Here is a 13,690-nt window from a genome sequence, read left to right as displayed (position 1 = left end):
ACACCAAGTCTCTCTCTTCCCAAAGGACACTGAAGTGCAGAAACAGAAGGGGGTGCTAGCCAGAATGGTGGCATAAAGGAAGGACGGGTCTGTTTTTCTTGAGAAACCCAGAAATGCTTCATGCACATAGACATGTTTGTGCATCTGAATTCACAAACTGGCATCTCTTCAATATTCCCAATTTTCCCCTCCTCCAGAAGCAGAGAGGTTAGACTCCTTATGGAAATGCTGTTGATCCCTCATCTAATTTTTTTTTAATTCACATGGGATAGTTATAGATGTTCAACTCGTTTAATATGAACTAATTTTCTCACTTTCAGGCATGGTTTTAAATATGCAAAATAATTTAAAATCTTTAAATGAAATAAAATACTACATTAAGATTTAGTCATCCATTCCATCGTGGACTCTATTAAAGCAAATAAACCATGTGAACGAATGGTTATTTTTCAGCCAGTTGCATTGGAAATGTTTAAACACAGGTTAGAAGCCTAGAGCTCCCAGTTCTCAAATAAATCGTGCTCCTGTATTTTAACAGATGCAATGCTCTTGGTGGCAGAGCGACTAGAAGGACCGTTCAACATCGAGTCCGTCATGGACCCTATAGATGTCAAGATCTCTGAAGCCATTATGAACATGCAAGAAAACAGCCTGCAGGTGTCTGCAAAGGTATTGGCATTAGTCACGTCTACTAATAGGGAAAATGCAGTAATCTAAAAATGAGGTAACTAGATGTGTCGGCTGGGATTATAAATTCTAATATGTTGTCAGGAAGCCTTTGCTGTCAAGCTACAAATCCGCTACTTCATTAAAAATGTCCAACGAAATGACATTGAGAAAGGAAACAATCTCTTAGTTTGCAACTACTCAATCGTGAAGTTTCAGAGAGCCCCAAGTGTATCGACCAATTCCTCACATTTGTGAGCAGTTTGGGGGAATTTACTTTTTAATGTTCAAAATTTCTGCACACCCTCACCCTGTTCTCTTCCTAGGAACTTCTAATTATGGCTTCAGCTGTGAAAACCAGACAAATGCTCTGTATGTTCAATTGTAAATAATAAACGTTTCATCTGACTCCCTTTTTTGAGATTAGAGTGGAACCGTCATTAGTGAATCTGCAGGGTAAAATGCTCCTTTGTATGAAATCAAGCAGTACATTAAAAGAACAAAGTAGTAAGCATAAGTCACATGAGACAGAGCTGCTGGGTTTGCGCTGCAGAACACAAATGCCAGGTACTCCATTTTTATTTGTCCCCACCAGTTAGAGATAAAGAAGACCCACCTTAAGCAAAGTGGAGATGTGTGCAGTGGGTCCCCAGTCTTTTCCTTCATCTCCCCTCCTTGCCTACATTGATGACTGCACAATGTACTTAATGTTCTTTTTACCACTCTCCGTCATGAAACACTAACCAGATCTCTATCAGTCCTTCAAGCCTGGTGACTGATTGCATTTTAATTGAAAATCATTCACACAAAAATATATCAGGCAAGGCATCACCTGCTTACCTTCCTTCAATTTTTAAAATCCTTTGTGGAAGAAATTTCAAATATAATCAAGGAGGAGGGGCAGGGTGGTGGAGAAACGTTGCAGAGAAGAAAGAGAGCTATGGAATCTGAGTAGGTCTCCTTGGCTGAGGATCAATCAGGTTAGATTTGGGCTTTTCAAAGTCAACTGGTGGGAAGTCGGATAAGAAAGAATCTGCCCTGGGCCCCCTTCTTTCTCTCTGTGGGAAGCAGATAAGCCAAGAGTTTCATAGGCCTAGTTCAGGGTTTTAATGTGCTTGGGGTAGCCTGTAGAAAGGGGGGTGCTCCAAATTACCATTACTTTTTGGGGAAACAGTACTTTTGGGGGTGCCATGAAAAGCTGTTTTGTTTTTTGCCTGTAAAAAAATAGCAGTTATCTATTCCTCTCAAACCTATTGCCTAGAAACTGGTTAGTGTTGTTTCGAGAGTCTTAATACCCCAGAATTGCTTCAGTAACCACGCACTAAGCTTGCTGATGTCCAAAACAGCTCTCGAGAAGAGGGCATGAAAACACATGGACCAAAGCATCTGCAGTTTGAGACCCTTGCACACTTCTTAGAAGTATAGATTTCCAGTAGTGTGCATGCATCCATGTTCAATTAGTCTGTTAAAAATTCTTAGAGGTCAGATGGACTCTCTTTATTACCACAATGTGGATGAGTCATTTTTGAGGAATTTGTCCAACTGCATTGTTAACAGTATGGCTGTTAATAAAGAATGTACTTTTTTAAAGACACATTTCCTTGGAAATGTCAAAATCAAGAGTAAAAGTAATTCAGGGCATGTAAGAGTACACTCATAGAAGAGGTCATAAAATAATAGTACAGAAAATGTCAAATGAGCTAGAAACAAACAAACAAAAAAGTGTAACTGGGAGTCTTGACGTAGAGAAAAGGTGGTGGAATGAGTTAAGGATGGGGAGGCGAGAGTAGCCGGGCTCCACAGGAAAGAGGGCTGGAAGGCAGACTGATCTAGAAGAGGGTTTGAGGAAGACCAAGGCCAGCCTTTAATTTGGTTGAGAGGTAAAAGGTGGTTAGAATTTAAACAGCAGGAAACACAAACAGTATTTACTGATGGAATAGATACGTTCTGAAAGAGATTTTATTTCATCAAGGGAATAGAACTTGTAAATACATAGTTTTACTTTCCATATAAGCCACATTCATGAAATTATGCATGAACTAAAGCCTAAAATCTGCATTCTAACTAAGAACAGGATAGTTGAATTCTTCCTATTCCAAAGGAACCCTCAGTCACTACTGATGAACAGTCTCATCAAATTTGCAGATCTAGATTTCCACACTTAGGCTGTAGTGTCCCCATAACCAGGGACATTGTAAGCTTCTGATAAGCCAGCTTTGGTGAGGCCAGAATTAATGGGGATGGGAGGAGGGAAGACACCCGGAGAGTTGTAAAGCTTTACAAATTAAAGCTTAATTAACAAATTTAAATGACTTTTTATTCCAGGATATGATTGGCAACTTCTCCGTAGACAATCGTTTGCCTTATTACAGCAGTTACTGATAGAAGTCATTCCTAGGGACTCTCTCAGAGCAGCAACAATACTTATAACTGCCAGCTCGTATTTGTTGGAAGCTTATTATTAGGGACTATATGGTGCCTTACATGGTTTATGTTATGTAATATTCATAACAATGCTTGTGGTGAGATAGATCTTCCCCCTTACTTTCCAGATAATGAAACCAGGGCTTAGAGACATTAAATAGCTTACAAAGGAGGGCATAGAGTGTCTGGCTATAGAATTCACATTGCTAGTCACTGCATTGTCATGATGAGGGTGTCTGCAGAGCCAGTCCACATAGGGCCAGGGCTCAGTCAATATTTGCTGAATAGATCAAATATTATGTACCAGAAGGTTCACTAGAGTTCAGTAGGACCTGTGTGAGAAGGTAAGGAAACAGAGGTGGTAGAGCCATGAGGACTCCAGTCATCTGTCTTTCTGTCTGATTCCCTTTACAGCTCTATCTCATACTTCCCACTAAGCTAAATTCCAATGAAAATTTCTCTTTTCTAGCCCTATCATTCGCTGCTTCCACCTTTCCTAGAGTTTTAACAATGCAAAATGTAAAAGTCTCCTTTTTGTTCCCTTCTTCTATATGAAGGCAAAAGATAAACACATCCCATTTCCAGATATGGGCTTACCCTCCTCCAGCAGATCAATAGGCGGGAACAGCTCATCTTTTGTACCTAAACTCTGAGATCCTGAATTAGTGGGATTTATCAGACTAATGAAAATTCCACTCTTACCATGTATGTTCTTGTCGTGGTAAGACATGTCTTTGATCTGCTTTTATTGATATTGTCACATTTTTCTCCTCTCCTCTTTAGCCCACAGCTAGGCTGTTAACTACACTGACATTCTTTTGAAAAAATACATTGACTATACCAATTATAATCAAGTCATAAAGTTTTGGTAATAACATTATAGCACTCATGTCAAATTCTTGACTTGTATATCTTTTGTACAATATTATATGTTATATAATATATATTACATGTCATTATATCATTGTACATACACACACACACATTTTTAAAGATGGAGCAATAGCACAGCAAAACTTCGGTTGGACAGATAAATCACCTGGAAACAATGATAATCATTATGGCTCCCACTAGTTGAGCACCTACTATATTCATTCAACAAATGACCCACCATGTACCAGGAATGAGGAATACAATATAGGACAAAGTAGATGCTTTACCCTCATGTCAGTCTTTTTCTGCATGGTTCACACATTTATTTCAAATCCTCACTGCAATCTTGTTAGCATTCATTACCTGGTTTTATAAGTAAAGAATGTTACATGTAGAGAGATTCCACTGCTTTCTTGAGGTCATTAACTAATAAGTGGCAGAGCTGGGGTTACAGTCCAGACTGGCTGATTCAAACCAAAACAGTTTCCCAGGACGCCACTGTTTCCTCCACAAGAGTCTCCCACCAGGACCAGATACACTTCAGTACTGGAGGAAACAGCCATCTAAGGGCTATTGCCTGAAACATAACATGGGAACCTGTTTATGAGAAACACAGGGCATTAATTCTTCAAGCCCCAACCGAGCTTATAACATTCACCAGCTTCACAATCTTCATCAAAGATAGGAAAACGCCCTCATCCTTCCACCACTTCTGTTACCCACCCAAAATCATAGAACTTTGCAGGTTTGTGGAGATTCCCCAAGGAACAGGAGAGTAAAACTTACTGAATCTCTGCCTGTGAATTTCAGATGTGTTGATAATCTCCTTACTCTATCAGGGAAGATGAAACTGATCTCATTCAATGTAATTTAACTATATTAGGAATAATTTCAAACCTAATCCAGGAAAAGATTGGTTTGTCAGATATAAGCTAAATTAAGAAGGAAGACTTATTAAACTCCAATTGAAACCATCCATTCAATTAATACTTATTACAGACAAGAGTAGAATCCATTACAGAAAAACAGGATGGCCTTCAGGTACTTAATTCTCTCCAGACAATTCTTTCTGAATCCACAGCTCAAATGAAGATGGAGCAAACCTAATATAATGGAAAAGAGAATGTAATAATTTCTGCCTCCAGCTAATAGGTCTTAGTTTCCTCATCTGTAAAATGAGGGGTTGATTGAAATGTCCCCTTCCCAGCTCTAACATTTTACAGTGTTGTGAATACCATCTCATCACTAATGATTAGTTTTCTTTTTCTAGCATCCAGGTATTTTTCTTTTCTCTGAATCTGTTTCCTTTCAAAACATTCAGTATAAATAATGTCTTGGGAATTCACAAGGAGAAAATGTCTTCTTTCCATTATGAGGGTATTGTTTAGAATTTAGTTCACATGAATATTTTTTATTCCAGTAGCATTTACTTCTCCTTTCTTAGAGCCCCTGTATTACCTGTGCACTTCTTAAGACAATAAGCATATTATTCCTGTGTCATGGCTATTTGTATACTAATCTTCTCCTTCCTAGGATTATAAATTATTTGAGGACAGGAGTTATATCTTACTCATTCTTAAATTCTACAGAGAGCCATCCTAACATGTCATTTTACACATGGCAGACATAGTATATTTTTCAGAGTTGAATTTGAACATGAAGGTATAATACCAGAGAGACTTCAACAGTAAGGAATAGAAAGTACCTTCAAATAGAAAGTACTTGAAGTTACAATGTATTCTTAAAATGTATTAAAGAATTGTGATTCTTGAAAATGGCATAAAGGTTGCAAGATCAGAATTTGACATCAGACAGACCTGCAGACCTGGGATCTGGTTTTTACCATCTGGGTGACTTGGGGCATATTATCTGCCTGTCTAAACTCAATTATCTCATTATTAAACATGCAGATGCTTTTTTAATAATATAAAATTTTAATAAAAAATGAGTATGCTTTTTTAGGGTTGGTTGAGGGTAAAATGATATAATCCATGTAAAATGCTCAGCATGGAGTATGCCAAATCAAAACGATTCATCAAAGTTAAGCATCTTAATGATTACTGGCAATATTTACTACACATAAATTCTAAAGACCCTTGGCTCTGCGGCTTTGCCTCATCCTTGATGGTGTGTGAGCTAACCTTTAGCACCTGTGATCAGAAGAGCTGTTTGGATCGCACACTTGCACTTAAATGCATTCGTGCATGGTGTTATTTTCAATGGCAGTAACTCAACTCGAAAGGGACACATATTTCTGCATGGTCCATGACATAGCATGACACAGCACTGAAGAAATGTCTGATGAACAAGGCCTTCTGGAGAAAGCAGGCTCAAGGGAAGAGCGGAGTGGACAGAGACGACGTCAGCAACACAACTCTAGTCTGCATGACTCTAGTCTGTACCTGCTGGTCGCACCAATGCCAGCAGAGCAGAGGGTGTTAGAGGGGTTTCAGGGAGCTCTGCCAAATTGCACTTTGTTCTTACAGTAAGGGAATAGTTGGCCGGCTCCACTGACAAGTGTTCAGTCCCTTCTGCCTGATCTCTGAGAAAAAAAGCAAATGGCCATACTATTTATAAAGCTTTAAGTTATATTTCTATTTCTCCTCTAGTTTTGCTTTTAAAAGAAAAGACCAAATTTTCAATGATTTCTAACAGAATATTCAGAAGATTTTCTCTGTTATTCAAATTTCGAAGTTCACATTCTGCCCATCAGCTCTCATTTACAATATTCTACCAAGAAGCAGAGACCCTGAAACACCTTTTATTCTTTGATTTCTTCATTTCTATAGAGAAAAACAGAATCTACTCCATTCCTTTTTGTAACATCACTGGATAACAGCCAGATTTTTCAGATGCTTGATACAGGAAGAGAAAAAAAAAGACGCCATTTTTTAATAAAGTAAAATGAAGATTTGCAAAAAAAAAAAATGCTTATGATGCATTTATGGGAGTTGCATTCAAAGCAAACTAGTTTTAACTTTTTCCATGTAAAAAGGCTTTAAATTTTTTTTTCTTCTTCTTTTGATGATAAAGGGAAACTCCTGATTATCTCTAACCTTTGGAGATTCATCTTAAGATTTTCTTTCACTTTCACTCCAGGGCAAAAGATGCGAAGATTACATTTAGTGAAGTCTACTCAAGAATAGGTGATTGAAGCTCAATTCAGTTTTTAACATTCTATGTTTTTAGAAAGGGAAGATACCCTTTTGCTTGCCTGAAAGAAAACCTTCTTCCAACCTCATCCTGCCTTCAATCAATCTAATTTAATTCTGACAGAGACAGTGCCCTCGCCAGCCCGTATGCAACCATGTGAAGGAGCTACTTCTGTGTGTTGATAGTATTCTGTTCAGCCAGAAATATTTGAATTACATAAGACTTCCTGTAGGTTTTCTTCTTCTAACACATTTTTTTTACATTTACACCTCCTCCTTCTCCCAGAAAAAATCTTAAACATCAGCCAAACAGCTTAGGCATCTTACAAAGTAAAAGCCAATCATTTCTTTATTAATACACATAATGTGTTAGCTAGACAGTGTGTTTTTTTTAAAAACATGGGACTCATGAGGATGGGTGGCAAAAAGAATTCTTGTGTAGAGAATCTGGACTGCCTTGGACACAATTTACTGAGGTTGCCACAGTGACTGTAGTACTTTTCATCCCAAACTTCTCTCTAACACAGGTTACTCCCCTGATTACACTTGTTTATTGAAGTGTCCGCTGCACACCTCCATCTGCCATCTCCAATATACCTGCTCAAAACTGGGCTCATTGTCCTTCCTGTTCCCCAGGATTCTCTATCCCAGAAAACGCCTTCTCTACTTCTCTTTTGTCTTAGCCAGAAACCCAGCTGACTCTTTAACTACCCCTTCCCCTTGCCCTGCCAAGCAATCCATGATGAAACTCATTAAACAGTCATTTGAAGTAGCTTTTGACTCCATCCCCAGCAGCTCCCCTAGTTCAGTCATCTCACACCTGGGTTATAGCCTCTAATTAATTCCCTGCCTTTGGTTTTGCCACACTCCGATTCACTGTCCACCCTATAGCCAGGGAGATTGCTGGAAACGCAAATGTGTTCACATTACTCCCCTCCTTAATACCTGTCTGTGGTTCCCTGGCACCATCACAACAAAGCCCAGACACGGCCCTGCACGATGTGGTCCATAGCCTGCCCCTCCGGGCCTACCCCTCACCACTGCCCCACCTCAAATTACTCTTAGTTATTAAATGGTTGAGGCAAATATTTATTGAGAGTCAGGTATCTGCTGAGCACCATACTAAGATGCTGTGGAGGTGGTAGTGAGTACCAGAGCCTGAGTCCCAGCAGAAGTTTGCGTCTTGCAGGTAAGAGAATCTCTCTAGGTACCAGACGTGCAAAATGGCCTTGGCTCTGTTGCTCAGAAGACCCATCCTCTACCACCTCCACTGTTTTGCACATGCTGTACCCTCATCCTGGAACAGTCTAGCCTTTCCATGCTGCACTCAAAATAAACACAGTTTGCCAGGCACACTCCAACTATTTCTTCACTTCTCCAGCAAGATTCAGTGGTATGCTGGTAAATGCACAACCAGCTCTCTGTACAGAAAACATGCTACTTTGTAGTGTTTGCCAATTTCTGTGGTAAAATACTCCCGCCACAGTGATTGCAAGCTAGCAACATGATGTCACTGAACACGGAGCAGCGCACCAAGGTACAGTATTTCCCCCTTACAGATACAATTGGCATAAATAACCTCAAGAGCATGGATCAAGGAAAATAATTAGGAAGTAATGAGTTATATATAAATAAAGTTTATGTAATTACATCAGGTCATTTATATAATTTTAAGTTTATATAATTTAACTTTTAATAATCACCATGCTTAACGACTGGCTTGCAAAATGACCCATGAGCCAGAAAGGGCCAGTTCCAGCTTGCCATGGCTATTCCAGGAAGTTTCTCTGAAGTGGAGAGTCTGGGTTAGTTGCCCCTCATGGGTGGTCCCACTGCACCATCACATTCTATTTTAGTTGCCTAATTTCCTGTGAGAGCCCTCATGGGACGGGGGCATGTCCCGCTGGCATATCCCCAGCACCTATGTCTGGCCACAGTGACAATCAACAAATACTGGTTGAATGGGTGGCTGAATGTATGGTATGGTATAGAGCTGGGCTGATGGAATTTACATGTTCATATAAATTCTGTAAAGTGATCATAAAGAGCTACTTTAAACCTTATAAACCAAGAATGTATGAAATACTCATTTAGCTGGGCTGAGATTAGGATTTCTTCCTCTCTACACTCAAAATATGCTTCCTTCAGTTTCTTGTAACTCCTCCCTACTGACCACTTGGGAGCAAGTATCAAGGTGTTCTGCTGCTTGAGGAATGCGGACCCTTCAAAGAAAAAAAAATCATCTTCTTAAGCAAGTGGAAAGAAGTTGCTTTTGTTGAAGAAATGATTTTAAGATGTATGCAACACATCTGACAGATACTCTGATACCAGCCTGCAGAAGTACTGGGAGGAAATTTTTAAAACCTTAAAACTGACATGGTAGTTGTCTTTAAAAATTAAAACTCATGAAAAGCAGCCAATCTCTGATTCAAAAAAATATATGCAACCCTATGCTTATTGTTGCATTATTTACAGTAGCCAAGATACGGAAGGAGCCAAAGTTTCCATCAATAGATGAATGGATAGAGAAGAGGTGGTATATATGCACAATGGAATATTACTCAACTATAAAAAAAGAAAGAAATCCTGCCAGTTGCAACAACATGGATGGGTCTAGAGGGTATTATGCTAAGTGAAATAAGCCAGGCGGAGAAAGACAAATACCATATGATTTCACATATTTGTGAAATATTAAAACAAAACAAAACAAAATGAACAAAATAGTAGTAGACTCATAGACACTGAGAAATGAGAGGTGGTTAGCATGGGAGAGGGGTTGGAGTGGGAGTGAGGGGGATAAAAGGAGCACAAGAATTCTCAAATGTCATGTAGGTTGGGCATAAGGATGATAGTACAGCGTGGAGAAAATAGCCAATGATTCTGTGATGTCTTCCTATGTTGACAGAGAGTAACTGCACTAGGTGGAGTAAGGATTTAATAATGTGGGTAACTGTTGAACCTCTGTGTTGTGTACTTGAAACCAATATAAGATTATATTTCAACTATACTTCAGGAAAAAAAGAAAAAGAAAAACAGCCCAAACTGAAACTGGTGACTTGACTTGAATTGGTATAATCCAGAATTCTCTTCACAGAATCCTGAACCCATCCAGGGACTTAAGAGTTTGCCAGAGAACTCAGCTACAGGGCCATTATAATCAATCTTTAAGGAAAGAAAAGCATGAGTCAGGGAGCAAAGGAGAAGAATAAGAGAGGCAGGGAGGAGAGGGAAGGAGAGGGAAAAGAAAGAGAAAGGAAAAGAGAGCTTATTTTGAGATATAAGGAGGAAACCCTGTTCTCTTTAAAAAGCTGCCCATGAAGAAAATTGGAAAACTAATAAAAGTAAAAAACTAAAATTCCTGAGATTTCAAATGTTTGCATAATGAATATAATAATTTTATATCTCAAGAAAGAAGTCATTAGTAAAATGTTTTAAATTTATATTCTAGAAAACACTTCTTTGAATATTAGGAGAAAGCTGTTAAGAACCAGCAGAATATAATATGTGAAATGAGTCAGCGGGGTGCCAGTTTAATCATGTTTCAAGGCGACAATGTGGCTCTTCTTGCTACTACTTGTAATGGATTGTGCCTTTATATACTTTAACTTATTCACATCTATTTAATAAGGACATGGGGCTGTCCTCCTGCAAATCCATTTCACATCTTCACATTTCACTTCCCCTGTGAGAAAGGGCCTCTACCTCTGTGCAGAATCTGGATGACTGGGGACAGGGATACTATCTGCAAGTGCAGGCCCTGCTGTGTGTGTGTGTGTGTGTGTGTGTGTGTGTGTGTGTGTGTGTGTGTGTGTGTGTGTGTGTGGTGGGGAGTCCAGAAGCCAAAAGCCCAAGCTATTGTCCACTTTGCTACAAGAGACAGCCGTTGCCTTAGATGTGAGCCCAGTTATCTCCAGAACCCACAGCAATCAAAGAGCCAAACCTGACTTTTTTTTTAATGGTTGGATTTGTAAAAATTATTCTTCATTGACATATAGTAGACCTAATATCATAATAGTTTCAGGTGCATAACATAGTTATTTGACAATTATATATATTGTGAACTACACCGTAAATGTAGTTACCACCTTTCACCGTACCAAGTTGTTGCAATGTTATGAGCTGTATTCCCTATGCTGTACTTTTCACCCCATGACTTAATTATTTTATGACTGGAATTTTGTACCACTTTACCCCTTCCCCTATTTCGCCCATCCTCTCAGCATCCACTCACCCCACCCCCACCCCTCACTGACAACCACCAGTTTATTCTCTATATTTACGAGTCTGTTTCTGCGTTTCTGTTTGTTTGTTTGACTGTCTTACATATGAGGTCCTCAGGTCTCTAACTGGTTGATCAGGCACAGTGAGTGCCTATTATCCAATGACCAAGAAACAGGATTTTTTCGGTTCTAGTTATCAGTTTAAACAAAGTCGATTTGGTTTTGCTTTAAGTTGGCACAGTAAATAGGTTAAGGGAAATACAGGATGATTTTTTTAACGTGGATGTATGATTCATTGTACTTTTAAAAGCCTAAGAAGGAAGTGTTAATGTCTTATTTTTGAAGAGATGATTGGTTCTTTGTGATGAAATGTATAAAACACAGGGCACAGTGAGTGTCTGTCCATCACAGACACTCAGTAAGTATTAGCTCTTTTTCCTTTCCTATCCTTTCTTTCTCTTTACAGAAATATACCTGATATTGCCTTCAATAAATGCTTGCAAAAGGAGGAAATCATAATAAAGAATTTATTCATAATCCTTCATTGCAATTAAAAAAAACATGTTATGTGCTAGGAACTCACAGATTCTGGGATACAGTGATGAACAAAATGTGTAAGCTCCTATTCTTTATAGAGTTTAAGTTATCCATGTATCACCACTCATAATCCATAGATTTGACTTAGGTCTTGTTATTGTGCTATTTAATTACAGATAACTGCAGTTAGAGTAATAATACATCTATGTGCCTCATTTTTTTTCAGTGTCTTTTCTAGGCATTGTAGCATTTTATCTTCACAACAGCCTTGAAAACTGGGGAGAACATGTTACCCCAAAGTCACTCCAGTCTCTGTAAGGAGAAAGAGCCAAGCTTTCAGTTCCTTGGTCTATTACACCAAAGCTGTGTCTCATGAAACTAATGGCCACTTGAACAAAATGTATGTAGAGCTGATGGAGATATGATAGCTTCTGTTTCCTAGGGAACAAACAGGACAGCTTTCAATCCCCCAAGTGGTCATGCAGCAAATAGTTCATTCATTAACACTGTAATATAAATTAGAATCTAATAAGTAAATAAAACATTCCTTACTCTCAAAATACCAAGTTCAATTAAATTTACTTAGCATTAACTGTGACCTATGTTAATATAAAAGATCTCCATTCCATTTGCAAATTTCAAAATGACATGTGGGAATAGCAACGTCTTGCCCACCATAATAAGAACCCACTCAGCAGAAACTGAGAAGATAGAATTTAAAAACAAAAATCAGGAGCTGGGACAGGACTGATCTATAGTCTTTGCTTCTCTGTTTGCCAATAATGACTTTTTTGAATGTATAATCAACCTGCAGAAGATAAAGAAGACAAAGGGATATAGGTATAAAGCTATGGGTACCTCTGAAAAAGTGCACAGCCTGTGATTTTATTTTAAGGGAAATATGTGAAGATGCTGTGACATTCTCAAAGGAAAAATTCTAGAATTTAGAAAACTAAGACACTGCACTCAAACCTGTTATTACCACACCTCCCTCTCTTTCTTGTCCCTGAAAAATGATAAAATGTCTCTTCTTTTAGCACTCTGTATCTTAATGTCAGCTTCTTTAATCTCAGAATGCCACCATACTTCTGAGACATTATCTTAGTAATCCTCTTGAGAGAGGATTCGTGAGCCAGATATATTCCCCAAATCCACAGGTTTTGGGAGTCAGCTACTCCTCACTCATGGGAATCATGCCTCCTTTGTACATCGACAGCATCTCTACATTTGTACTCCCAAATACTTTCCAGATTCTAGTAGCTTCCCGCCCCACCCCCCAGTGTATTTGTGGTTTCACTTTCCAAGATTTTACTTACCCATGCATTCCAAAGTATCATCAGAAGGTCACTCATAACCTAATGTTACATCACAACGGCTACAGCATGCACCTCACTTCATCTCATTACACAGGCATTTTATCATCTCACATCGTCACAGAAAGAAGAGTGCATGCAGTACAAAAAGATATTTTGAGAGAGACCACATTCACATAACCATTATTACAGTATATGGTTATATAATTGTTCTATTTGATTATTAGTTATTCTTAATCTCTTACTGTGCCTAATTTATAAATTATACTTCATCATAAGTATGTATGTATAGGAAAACAGCATATATAGGTTTTGGCACTCCCTGCAGTTTCAGGCATCAGATAAAGGGGGGACGACTATACCTAATTATCTCTTTCATCAGCCCTTGAAAGGAGACAGACAGGAGGTAATACTGATTCTGTTTCTTCAAGGAGTAGAGCTAATGGTTTGTTCCACAATGAGGTAGCTTTGCCTGCAGTTATGCTCTCTAGAAACTTCTGCTACA

At 38.7% G+C, this 13,690-nt stretch overlaps 1 protein-coding gene across 2 annotated transcripts in view; it reads left to right on the top strand.

The window, feature by feature from the left end:
* The window catches only part of GPC6 (glypican 6), a 1,055,520-nt gene that overhangs the window by 953,823 nt on the left and 88,007 nt on the right, over nt 1–13,690 (top strand). For both annotated transcript variants that reach the window (XM_037024937.2, XM_037024936.2), the window contains exon 5: nt 539–669. In XM_037024937.2, coding sequence (XP_036880832.2) covers nt 539–669 — 131 coding nt within the window. The remainder of the gene's footprint in view (nt 1–538; nt 670–13,690) is intronic.

This window comes from Manis javanica, chromosome 9, assembly GCF_040802235.1.
Source record: "Manis javanica isolate MJ-LG chromosome 9, MJ_LKY, whole genome shotgun sequence".
Classification (NCBI taxonomy): Eukaryota; Metazoa; Chordata; class Mammalia; order Pholidota; family Manidae; genus Manis; species Manis javanica.
The sequence above is the reverse complement of the archived record's forward strand: the minus strand, read 5'-3'. Positions and strand labels throughout refer to the sequence as shown.